The sequence below is a fragment of the Octopus bimaculoides genome, chromosome 16 (assembly GCF_046866305.1).
Source record: "Octopus bimaculoides isolate indiv1 chromosome 16, ASM4686630v1, whole genome shotgun sequence".
In the NCBI taxonomy this organism is placed as follows: domain Eukaryota; kingdom Metazoa; phylum Mollusca; class Cephalopoda; order Octopoda; family Octopodidae; genus Octopus; species Octopus bimaculoides.
In genome coordinates this window covers 47,158,118-47,172,115 of record NC_142943.1, presented here as the reverse complement: position 1 = coordinate 47,172,115, position 13,998 = coordinate 47,158,118, and the positions used below count along the sequence as shown (strand labels likewise).

General features: G+C 34.1%; 1 protein-coding gene across 7 annotated transcripts in view; it reads left to right on the top strand.

The window, feature by feature from the left end:
* The window catches only part of LOC106872163 (transient receptor potential cation channel subfamily M member-like 2), a 62,345-nt gene that overhangs the window by 46,144 nt on the left and 2,203 nt on the right, over positions 1-13,998 (top strand). For all 7 annotated transcript variants that reach the window (XM_089364658.1, XM_089364655.1, XM_089364660.1 and 4 more), the window contains 8 exons: positions 885-984; positions 2,649-2,777; positions 5,465-5,482; positions 6,322-6,567; positions 6,891-7,065; positions 8,609-8,732; positions 10,293-10,483; positions 11,468-11,585. In XM_089364658.1, the coding sequence (XP_089220784.1) occupies positions 885-984; positions 2,649-2,777; positions 5,465-5,482; positions 6,322-6,567; positions 6,891-7,065; positions 8,609-8,732; positions 10,293-10,483; positions 11,468-11,585 (1,101 nt within the window). The remainder of the gene's footprint in view (positions 1-884; positions 985-2,648; positions 2,778-5,464; positions 5,483-6,321; positions 6,568-6,890; positions 7,066-8,608; positions 8,733-10,292; positions 10,484-11,467; positions 11,586-13,998) is intronic.

Here is a 13,998-nt window from a genome sequence, read left to right as displayed (position 1 = left end):
TGAGTCACTTTTAACCTAATGATGAAACAAGACTGTTATGCTTTCCACTGGCCAAAATTTTGATTTTCAATTTTTTTCTCTGAGTGGTCTACACTCTCTGAGTGGTTGGCGTCAGGAAGGGCATCCAGCTGTAGAAACTCTGCCAAATTTAGATTGGAGCCTGGTGTTGCCATCCGGTTTCACCAGTCCTCAGTCAAGTCGTCCAACCCATGCTAGCATGGAAAGCGGACGTTAAACGATGATGATGATGATGATGATGATGATGATGATGATGATGATGATGATTGCTAACATAAGTACCATCTATATATTAGGATTGAATCAATTGACAAACTACCATTTAATGAATCTTTGACTTGGTGTTGTGTCATCCCACTTTCCAGTCATCCATAGAGTAAAGCTGTTATCCATTATTTTTGGTACTGTACTTGAAAGAATGGCAAACAAACTAGCAGGCAGAGTGTATATCCACACAAGAGTAGATACGGTTCTGCTGGAGTTATCTAGATTAAGGTCTGATATGATGTGCTGCAATAGATTGCTACTGTGATGGGAATAATCTGTCCCAATTAGTGAAATTGGATGAGGTTTACCAAGTGTTCACATTGTTTGGTTGTGCTGCTGCACATGAATGATTTGAGGCTAAGGGGTTTGACTGCATCAGTGACTTAAAATGATGTGAAGTGACAAGGGGATGGTTTTAGTTACCTGCTTGTCTGTTAGAGATGACTTCCATGTTACAATTGTATTTTATATTCTCAGATGGTATAACACACACACACACACACACACACACACACACACACACACACACACACACACACACACACACACATTTATTTGCAATTTATTATTAATTAGTAAAATAAATTATTCTAATTCAGATCTAGATGTTGCTGCAAGTCATGTGGAGAATGTTGCAGTATGTTCTACAGATGCGCATCATTTTATAATACTCCTGTCGTAAAGTTTTTGAGCAATTTGGTATGTACCAACACATAAATATTTAAATGTTTCTTTGTGTGGGTAAATTTTCCTTTCAAATAAATTCTAAGAGAGAAGAAAACATTTACTCTTTTAAAACAAATTTTACAAAAGTGTTTGATTTCTTCTTCCAATTTCTCACTGCCCTTCTTCTTTTGAATAACACCTTTAAAACGAGATGAAAAAAGTTGAAGACTTAATATTTTTGAGAAGGTATTTTGTTTATTAAACTTCACTGAAATGTGAGCATATTTAAATAAGTTAATTTGTTTTTAATATTTCTTGATAGAATTAGATGAAAATCAGACAAAAGATGCTTTGATGTTTTTAATTAGAGCCCTTCTTCATTCTACATTCAGATCTTTCTAGGGTTAACTTTGCTCTTCTTCCTTCTGGGGTCAGTAATATGATACCAGACAAATGCTGGTATTGTTTTAAGTGACTAGACCAGCCCCTAAACTTAGATCCCTTTTACCTCAGAAATTAATGTTACTTCATTGTCTAAAGAATCGTTGCTGCACCAGGCAAAATGGTTAGTGGCATTTCTTCTGTTTTTACATTCAGAGTTCAAATTCAGCCAGGGTTGACTTTATATTTCATCCTTTTGGGGTCAATAAATATCAGTTGAGTACTGGGGTCAGTCAATGTAATTGACTTACTCATCCCTGAAATTGCTGGCCTTGAACCAAAATTTGAAATTAATATTACTCCACTGTCTCAGTTAAAGACTAAATAGTTTGAATCGCCATTTAAATAATTCCATTTTTGTAGCATTTTAATCTTTAGAAATGTCAAAATACAGCCTTTGTTTCTTTCTGGATTCAGTTACTCTCATATACTGAATTCCATCCTTCACCTCTCCTCATAAGAAGTTAACAGCTCCTCTTTAGGTTTCAACAATGAATGTTCCAGTTGTTATTTCTCCCCTTTATTTGTATCTGCATTACTAATTTATGAATCTAAATAAAATTATAGTCTCTCTCTCCTTCTCTCCCTCTTTCTCTCTCTCCCACTCTCCCTCCCTTTCTCTCTGTTAAGAGGGAGAAGAGTTTGAAATATTAAAACTTTTTTTCTTCCTCATGACATAAAATTTACTCACCCTGTTTTGGTCACTCTAAGACTATGGGTAGAAGATACTTGCCCAAGATTCCATGTTGTAGGATTGAACCTGTGGCAGCAAGATTTCAAAATGATCTTAACAACAAAACTGTGTTTCAGCTGATAGGAAGTACACACATGTAAATATTCATATACACAGACAATATGCACACACATACACACACATTTACATATGTACAGATATATCAAGACATACACATGTACATACATATACACACGTATAACCAAGGACAGGATTGTGCTGACATACAGACACCCACACACTCATGTACCAACATACAAAAGAACACATACACATTCATGTATGCACATATTCATATTTAGCTCAAAGCATAGATTTTGACAATTTTACTTACACCCTTCTAGTTCATTCTTTACATTTAAACACAGCAGATGTAAAAAGAATATATGAGAGAAAATAAAAATGGGTTTTCAGTTTTTAATCTTCTCCCATGTGTTCCTTTTGTTTAAATATAATCAAGTATTTGACATCAAATCCTTGTGACAATAAATTTAATGTTCCTCAAATTCTTTTTCTCTTCCAGATATTTTATATAATTTTCCTTGGAATTTATAGCTATGTGTTACTTGTTGAGCTGAAACCTCAGATTTTTTATCTAGAATGGCTTCTTATTGTGTGGGTGATTGGAATATTTACAGAAGAAATACACCAGGTAAGTACTATCTCAAAATTATTTAATCAAAACTATTCTAGTGTTTAGTGGTTATGAATTCTGTGTAAAATAGATGAGGGTACTGTCATAGTAAAATACAGCCAGTACATTCAGTAAAATGGTTGGCATGAGAAAGAATACCCAGAGATGCTTGATGCCCTGCTGGTGATGTCCTTTACTTAATGTGTATTTTTTATTATATATATATTTATATATATATATATATGCATGTCTGTGTGTGTGTATTTAAATTGATGTAATGATTGCATTGGTTCTTAGTTTTTACACCGACGTCTCTACGTTACACACCACCAACAACACCCACACAGGTTCTCTCAATACTGTTTGTGTGAATTGCTTCACCATGGTTAACACCGAGTACAACCTGTGAGAACTCCTGTACCTAGTAACCGGCCACAGCATTGAAGCCTCAACTTCTCGGGCGACAGTATCTTTTCTCCGGCTCTGCTATACGGCCACGACTTCTTGTATAGCACCTCAACCACTGTGTACCTTGAATACGAACTGGTATTTCTCATCCTTGTGTCTGGACTTTCTTCTAACGCCCTTATAGACTCTTTTCTATGCTCTCTATCTCTCGCACTCACATACACATGTTTGTATACACACACTCATTGTTTATATGACAGCTTGTCTATTATTGTGTTTTGTTATGTCGCATTCACACACAAACACACACACACACAGACATTCTAGTTGACAACCAATAAAACCTTTCTCATACTTTTTACCATTTGTGTCTCTCTTTTCCTTGTTGGCACTTAACTCATTTTAACCTCATTTCCATTTCTTGTTTTTTATATTTGTGCCGACTGTGCGATGCGTTAAAGGAGCCATTCCTTCGTTACCATTTCCTGGTCGCAAGGTCGTTACAGTCTTTATTATATTTTATTTTACAGTCCCTACATGGATATTTCATAAATTATCCTATTGTGCCTTAAAGTCATGATATTATAAATGCCTAAATCTATTTTCTTAGAAGGTTGTTTGGGAAGACCTTTTGTAAAACAATCATATGGAACAATTTTTATATTTTTAGTAATATTTCTATCCTATCTTCTGCTTGAGTAGAAGTTCTGCAATTCACCTAGTATCAAAGAGCTTTCAAAATCTATTTATATATACCCAGTAATTTTGATCTGCATCTGGATGAAACTTCAGCACTTTATGTTAGTTTTAGGCTTGTCTGTCCAAACAATGTATAGGTTGGAGAGGTACTCCTGTGGCTAGCTTACACTTTAGAGACTGTATATCCATAAATAAAAGACCTTTGATATCCCCTTATAGAGAGAATTCCAAGCTTCTTCATCAAGCATTAACTTTGACTATTATAATAATTCTTGCATTCCATCTCCTACAGACATTCAGTATAATGTTGTACAGATTTCTTTACATATGTCCAAGCAGAGACACCGTGACTTTGATATAACTGCTCATAACAGAGACAGAATGAATGTTTTTGCTTCATAATTCAACATTACATTTCAACACTTCTTTCTCATTATCAACATTTAATAATGTAGTTTATTAAATTGTAAAGTGTAAAAACAATTTATATTTTCATAATTATAAAATAAATTAGAAATTTTTAAATAAACTAATCTTGTTGAAATTTTATCTTCCACATTTTCTTTCTTATCGAAATTGAACCAAATTCAATGACTGGCAACCATGCCAACCTTCCTTCATTGGACACTAAACTCAGCTTGCGAAGACCTGTTGGCACAAGTGAAATCGAAATTGAACCAAATTCGATGACTGGCACCCATGCCAATGGAGCGCTAACAGCACCATCTGAGCGGGATCATTGCCAGGGCAGCTGTCTGGCTTCCATGCCAGTGGCACGTAAAAAGCACCATTTGAGCGTGATCGTTACCAGCGTTGCCTTACTGGCACTTGCGCCAGTGGCACATGAACAAAACATTCAAGCAAGGTCATTGCCAGTGCTGCTGGACTGACTCCTGTGCAGGTGGCACGTAAAAAATACCATTTGAGCGTGGCCGTTGCCAGTACCGTCCGACTGCCCCTTGTGCTGGTGGCACGTAAAAGCACCCACTACACTCTCGGAGTGGTTGGCGTTAGGAAGGGCATCCAGCTGTAGAAACTCTGCCAGATCAGATTGGAGCCTGGTGCAGCCATCTGGTTCGCCAGTCCTCAGTCAAATCGCCCAACTTATGCTAGCATGGAAAGCGGACGTTAAATGATGATGATGATGATGATATATAAAGATAAATTAGAGAGATACTATTGACAATCCTTTAATTTATTTACATTATGATATTACATAATATACTACGAATATAATATAACATATTATCGTATAACATAAACAATTATTAAAAAAAACAAAAAAGGTATTTAATTTATCTTTGTAATTGCATTATAGCCATATTTATATGGTATTCAACTGACATACCAGTGAACTGGATGTTTAACACACCCCTTTGAAGGACCTATTTTCCACAGTTTGTATATATATATATATATATATGTATACACACATTATACACACACACACACACACAAGCACACACACACACACACACATACATATACTGCATGAAGCATGATGGATTTATACTGATTTTCCAGAGCCTCGTGCCTGAAGATGTTTGCATGGTTTCAATTTATTGATTGACGGCAATTATTTCTATTTATTCTTTCAGATTTTCAAAAGAGACATGGTAAGTATTAACACTTTTAGAAATCTGATTCCATCATAAATAGTCATTTGTATATATATATATATATATATATATATACATAATATATAAAATGCTATAAGGTAACCTTACAAGTATTTATTTTTAGTCAAGACACATTTTCAGCCATAATGTGGAAAACAGATTTGGTTAAGCTCTGCGTTTTTATCCTTGTAGCCAGAAAAAGGGATTAACCTGACCGTTTTCAGCATATATTGTCATTTCATTACAGATTCATTACTCTCTTACATGATCAGTAAGAGTACACACACACACACACACACACACATATATATATATATGTACATATACATACATAAGTTTATCATTTAAGTATATATGTGCATATCTAGATGTGCAAATATATGCATGAGAAGACAAACATAAAACATACAAATCTGCGCATATACATAAAAAAACCCCTGTTGTTGATGTTGAAATTCCAATGAAGGTACCGTGTATCTAGGTTAGAAACCGGTTCTTTCTCTGTTGGCAAGAGATCTTGAAATAAAGCTGAATAATCTTTTCTACTCTAGGCACAAGTCCTGAAATTTTTGGGGTGTGGCCAGTCGATTAGATCGACCCCAGTACGCAACTGGTACTTAATTTATTGGCCCTGAAAGGATGAAAAGGAATTTGAACTCAGAACGTAAAAGACAAACAAAATACCCGCTAAGCATTTTGCCCAGTGTGCTAACGTTTCTGCCAGCCTGCTGCCTTAATAAAACTGCATAGTGACATAGATATTTGTGTGTGTGTGTGTGTGTGTGTGTGTGCATGTAACTGTTTTATTTTATTTTTATTTTCTGCTTACATTTCAGATGTTAACAAAAAGTTCTAACTCACTTCGCTCAAAATTAATCAATTACATCTGTGACATTTGGAATGTTGTTGATGTTATAACTATTATCTTGTTCAGCATGGGGTACGTTCTTCGATTTCTGAAACTGGATGATTATGCCAAAGTGGTGCTTAGTTTAAACTTGATCTCCTTTTACATCCGGTTTCTTTATATGCTCTCATTCCATAGACATCTTGGACCGAAGCTTATAATGATTAAGAAAATGGTGAGTCACAAGACTGGATTTATTTTTAAACTCAAGAAATACATTCTATCCTTTCTAACTCAGGCCTGTGAGAGAAACAAAAAAAAAAAAAAAAGTTTTGAAGCAGCCAATTCAACCTCTATCATATCTGCTGCAATTCTCTTCATTATAACCGCTACAAATGAACCAATCAAATACTGATGAAATCTCACATTGAATAGAGTATCTTTGTACTACATTGTTAATTATTTTGTAATGTTAACTGTAGATACTGTTAATTTATGTTAATATTAACAAATGATTAATTATCGCTACTTACTTTTTAACATTATTTATTCTTTCAGATGCAAGACCTTGGATATTTTATCATAATTCTATTTGTCTTAATGATTGCCTATGGCATTGCTTCCCAGTCAATTCTCTATCCAAGTGCTCCAGTTTCTTATGATTTGTTTAAAAGAGTATTTAGGAAAGCTTATTTTCATATGTATGGAGAACTTTTTCTTGAAGAATATGAAGGTAAACAAATTTGATATACTTTTTCACTTTCTTTCAAGTCATTTGACAGAAACAATGGCTTGCAAACATTTTTTGAGTTTCATAAAGAAAATTTACATTGTATTTAAGTGGAATGTGTTAGCAGAAATTGTAAATATAGTTTTAAAGAATACTTTTTTAACTCTGCATTTTCAAACGGAATCATTTCAGATTCAACTTTGCTTTCATCCGTCTGTTATCAATAGATTAAGTCCTTGTATTATTTAGGATTTGATTCAATCTAGGTAAAAAAACTGTCCATGTGCTCTACCAATTAATGTATTTTCTGTTTTTAACAATATTTTGGATAACATGACCGATACCATCACATTGTAATGTCTTCTTTATGCTCCATCTAAGAAGAAAAAATATGCTTTATTCTATGTTACCTAATGGTAGTTGAAACAAGTGCATAAAGGAAATTAATAGATATTATTTCAGGAATATGTCAATTGAATCTTTAAATTCAGTGTTTGTCAATGTAAAAGTCATCATCACCATCACCATCATTGATGATGATGATAATAATAATTCTTTCTACTATAGGTACAAGGGCTGACATTTGAGGCAGGGGCTAACCAATTACACTAATCCCAGTTCTCAACTGGTAATTAATTTATTGATCCTGAAAGGATGAAAGGCAAAGATGAATTCATTGGAATTAGAATCCAAAGCATTAGGAAGGTTAAAATGCTGCTCAGCATTTTGCCTGCTATGCTAATAATTCTGCCAGCCTGCCACCTTTATAATAATAATAGCAATCCTTTTATTGTAATGATGATAATCATTTTATTGTAACAATTTTTTTATTGTAATATTTATCTATCATAATAATAATAATAATAAGAGCCTGCTCATGGTCTGATTAATGATACACCTAGTGATGGTATCACAATAAAAACAGGAATGGGGGAAGGGATTAAGTCAATTACATCGACCCCAGTGTGTAACTGGTACTAATTTTATCGACCCCGAAAGGATGAAAGGCAAAGTTGACTTCAGTGAAATTTGAACTTAGAACATAATAGCAGATGAAAAACTGTTAAGTATTTCACCCAGTGTGTTAACGATTCTGCCTTAATAATAATAATAATAATAATAATAATAATAATAATAATAATAATTGTCAGATGATGATGATGAATATCTTTTTCTTTTCTTTCTTTTTCATTTCTTTTTTTTTCTTTCACATAACTTGATTTTGTAATTGAACAATTTGGTGTATTTATCTTAATGGTCTATCAATGTGAGTTTCTTTGCTTTAGGTGTTGAGAAGACACTCGGCAAAAAATGGAAACAAAATTAAAAGAATAATAATAATAATAATAATAATAATAATTTCCTACAATAGAGAATTCATGCAAGAATACCAGGCTCCAATTTCATTACTGTTTGATAACAACTCACAAAAATTGTGTTGCCAACACCTTAAGAGGAAGATTTCTTAAGTAAAAGTTTCAGATGCTATTACAATATGATTATAATTGTTAAAATATTTAATGATTTTTCATTTGCTTTGTTTCAGATTGTAATGTGAGCGACAGCAAATGTCCTTCTGAACTTGGTTCATATGTTGCACCAATTTTGATGTGTATATATATTTTACTAACAAATATTTTGCTTCTCAATTTACTGATTGCCATGTTCAGGTAAAAACTTTTCCTTGAAATGTGTGTGTGAATACATGTGCTAATGAAGTTTTAGTAAGTGGGTAACTATAGTTACTGGATTACATTTTTGAATAATTGAAATGAAAACAAAATAGAAACATATGAAAAAACTATAATTATTAGACATTAAATTTTATTTTAGAATTAATAAAATATATTTTAATTTGTTTTGACAAAATTCAGAATATTACCGACACTTTAAAATTTTTGTAAAATTCATCAGTTAATGTGTGCTGTATGAGCCTCTTGCTCCCCATCTCTCTCTCTCTCTCTCTCTCTCTCTTATCCCACCTCTAAATACATTCAGATATACTGGGTACTGTTAAACAGTCTCATTAAAACGTTAAGGAATTAAACATTGACAAACCAATAAAATGCAAAAAGTGCAACCATGGATTAGAAAAATGGAAGATGATTAATTATGTGATGATACTCATCAAATTCAAACAAGCAATGAACAAAAATTTAAAAATAAATAAGGAAACATGTTGAGAGATAAAAATGAAAACCCTTGATTGCCCATAAACATGAATTAAAAGCTGCCAGTATGAAACTCTTTCCTCAGAAGACAATAAATGAAAAAAGCAAAGAAATTAACAAGAGATTCAGTCAGAATCAGTTAACAGTGTTTATAGAGAGGATGGGTTAGTCAATAAAAACAGAGGCTCTTTCTCTGGATGATGTAGATTCATTCTGGAGATAAAAAAGAGTTTAACTGGGTTATTATATAGCCAGAAGAATTCTGAAAGAAATATTGTTCTGAATATTGCACCAAAAGCAGACAGTATCAATGGTGAATCTCTTGAAATTGTGATAGGAGAATTTCAGAATAGGAAACACCGGGAAGAGACTTGATTGTCAGCGACTTTTACAAAAACAAAAAATTGATATATTGGATACACCTTATGGATCTTAAATTGTACACTGTGAGCAGGGATGTACATATGTCAAATTGGCTGGCATTGGCAGAAATGTCACTGATACTGACATGGTTATTGGTCAGTTATATGCTAGAATATAAAGTATAGCACACACACACACACACACACACACACACACACACAAGTAACTAAAATGAATGGAATTTAGAGGTTTACCGAGAAACATCAACACAGTGAAACTGTACTGTCAGAAGTGTGATGGCACAGAAAGTGTTTGGTTACTGTCTCCCTGAGGCCTTGCAAAATTCTTGGTGATCAGGAAATTAAATATAGGCTATATATAGGTATATGTTACTGATAAGATAAAATATCACAGGGTTGTATGATGATGATGATCATCGTTTAACGTCTGCTTTCCATGCTAGCATGGGTTGGATGATTTGACTGGGGACTGGCAAACCAGTCCAATGTTTTGTTCACATGCCACCAGTACAAGTGCCAGCAAGGCGAAGCTGGAAACGATCGCGCTCAAATGGTGCTTTTTACGTACCACCGTCATCTCTGGGGTTTAAAATAGGGTTTAATTTGATTTGATATTATTGAAAGCTCAAAATGGAAATTAATTCTATTCTGTAATGTTTTTTGCTTTTCATTTCAGTTCTACTTTTCAAAAAGTGCAGGAAAAAAGTCATCTCCATTGGTCCTTCCAGAGATATGAACTAATCTTTGAGTTTTCTATCCGCCCTCCTCTGCCTCCTCCTTTCATACTGCTCTGTAACATCTACCAGTTCTGTCGTTATCTGTGTGAAAAAGCAAGTCATAAACAACCTGATAGAAAATCTGCATTTTGTAAATATCTTTTTCCTTGTTTTATTTCTATTTTTTGTAATTTCCCAAATTTGTACTTCTGCATATTATTGGATACAGTTTTTACTGTTAGAGATATTTTGCATCAATATGCTACACAACTGAGGTGTATGCAAGGAACCTGTTTGTTAGTCACTGACAGTAGGAGTACATGCCATAATAAAGGATCCACTAAAACTTTACCTGCGTATTACCACTATAATCCATATATGCCAGATCTTGTTACAAATGGGTATTGTGACCTCTCCTTCATGCTTCAACAGTTCAGCAGGGATATTGCCAACACCTACTGACTTTTCATTTTCCACTTATCTTATTGCAACTTTTTCTCACATGATTAGGGAATCATTCTCATTGAAAGAGTCCTTTACTTTCAGCATATTTGGACTTGTCAGATCTGATAATTGTACATTACAATGATACACCAATTCCCCTAAAATATCCAAAAATGTTATTGCTATACTTCATGAACACACTACAACATTATTCTGGTTTAATGTCTTCAAGGACAATCCAAACTTTTCTTGTATTTAAAGTGTAGTAATAACTACACTTCATAGCAAATGCAAGTTTATCTTAGCACTGCACTCAATAACCAGTACAACATAGTCTCTTTTTAAAACTATGTCCTAGTTACCACAACGTTATCTATGTTTTAACTCCACAGCAGTTATATGTATATATTTGCATTACCTCTACATTATATAGCCACTGTATTGTCTATATGTCAGTATTACGCTCTATAGCTATTGCAACATTATATAGCCATTACCAGTGTATTCTACAGCCACTGCAATTATATCTTTCCTTAACTGCTACACTTCATAATCTCTTGTAGTACATTAGGGTTGCACCTACACTCCTTAACCATAACATATTATGTATTATCTTGACACTCTAACCAGTACAGCTTTATGTGGAATAACTTTCACTATAATTAATATTTGCTATACCTTTCTTCCACAGTAAGGATACATGAAACCGATTTGGAAAAAGAAAACGAAAAAAATTTAATTCTCTGGGAAGATCAGATGGTTGACGCTTACATTGCAAGGCAAAATAAATCTGACAGTAAAAAGAATTTGTAAGTGATTTCATCTTTAAATTTGTATGCATTAAGCTAATGTTTTGACACTTGTAAAACAATTTTCTTTGGGAAAAAAAGTACAATTTTTGTAAAATTCAGGATAGGCTGCAGTTGAGAAAATACACTTGAGAGTTATGCTTCACCACCTCATCCCAGGTCTTCCTGGGTCTACCTCTTCCACAGGTTCCCCCTACTGCTAGGGTGTGACACTTTTTCACACAACTGTCCTCATCCATATGCAACATATGACCATACCAGTGCAGTCATCTCTCTTGCACACCACATCTGATGCTTCTTATGTCCAACTTTTCTTTCAGGGTGCTTACACTCTGTCGTGTATGCTCACTAACTTTACACATCCAGCGGAGCATACTAGCTTCATTCATTGCAAGCTTACGCATATCTTCAGCAGTCACCACCCATGTTTCACTGCCATATGGCATGGCTGTTTACACACATGCATCATACAGTCTACGTTTTACTCTGAGCAAGAGGCCCTTTGTTACCAACAGAGGTACAGGCTCTCTGAACTTTGCCCAGGCTATTCTTATTCTAGCAGCTATTCTCTCAGAGCATCCACCCCTGCTACTGACTTGGTCACCTAGGTAACAGAAGCCATTAACTACTTATTCATTGGTGTACATTACGAATGTGGTTTTGACCAGATGTTGTTGCTTTTTATGCATTACCTTGTCACTTTTACACACCAAGGTAAGTTGAAGAGAGTTAACTTGATTACATATATTTACAAGATATTGGCTTTTGGACATCCAATTGCTTTCTCAGAGTTGACTTTGTGTTCTAATTGTTGTTTGTTCCTTCTTGAGCCATGCCTGGTTCATAAGGGGCAGTTTCCCGGTTCCATTGGCATATAGGTTCCCCATCTGGATGGGATGGTGTTCCATCACAGGTGAGCTGCTATATGCAGGAGGAAATAGTGAGAGAAAGGTGTGGTGAAAGAGTCAGCAGAAGTTCACCATTACCTTCTGCTGGAGCCATGTGGAATTTAGGTGTTTTGCTCATAAACACACTCATCGCCCAGTCTGAGATTCAAACCTGCAATCCCTTGACTGTGAGTCCACTGCTCTAACCACTAGGCCATGAGCCTCCACTTGTATTCTAATTAGCCTCCATCATTTTCAAGTTGCACAACTCATATTAGAAAAGGAATTCCAAGACGTACCTTCATGCTTTCCATTCAAAGGTTTTTGTAAGGCCCAACAGCTTAGTGTTATATACTTTTTTTTCAATAATTATGCTTCCTTCATAAACCCATCAATATGTAGAAACCCTACACCTATAATATACCAATAAATTATGTTTTTAATTTTTGTCATTGTTTATAAAAAAAATATTGATGCAATTTCAGCTACATGAAAACTCCACTCCTACTCAGAATTAATAAATCTCAACATCAGTTTGAATGCTGGTGTCTATAGATGACATTGAAATATCACTCTAGATATTTACTCCAAATCTAACACAATATCCCTTTCTTATGCTCCGTAACATATCACCACAAGTTATTCTGATGCTTCCAAATGCATTGATACAAAATGAAACTTTCAGAAAGAACAAATGGCAGCGTTTTTTGAGTGGAATTCAGAAATTCAAATACAATTGCATTAAAGGATTAACCTATATGACCAGATTGTGGAAAGGTACATGTTCCTTTCAAAATTGGTAAACAGTTCTGAGAAGAACAGTATTAACCTTGCAATATATTACAAAAATGGTATTGACTGCAATTTATTCAATGTGCACTGTCAGTTCAGTGACTATTTACAACTTGGGAAATCTCTGAACACGAAAGAAAACACACCATCAAAATACAATGTACAGAAATTATTCAGCTTATTTGTGGTCTACACCTAACTGAAGTGTTCCTAAGTATTATTGCTGCACTTAAGGAATACTTGACAATGGCTATTACAAGCTGTGAAGCAGAAAGGAATTTCTCAAATTTATCTTTCTACCTTAATTGAAGAGTATTTCAATTATTTTACCATATTGTCATTAAAAAAAAAAAAAAGACATTGCAAGGAATATCTCAAGTGACAAAACTTTGCATGTCTATATTGCAAGAAAACCCTGAAAGAAAGTATTTTAAAAATTTGGTTTATGTAGCATGTAATCTAATAGGTGTTTAAATTAAAAGATTATGTTAAATCTGATCATAGCTGTGTTTTATTCATTAGTCTACATTGTGTCAAGCATTTGTATAATGTCTAATTTTCAACTCAGCACAGAAATTTAAATTAAAACCTGAGATGTAAAATTGAATTTTATTTTAAAGTGTACAATGATCTGTCATGGAACAAATGCATTATAGGGATATCCAAAGACCATTACTGATAGGAAAAAGCTTATTGCATAGTGCCATTTTGGGGGATTTCACTCAATCACACTG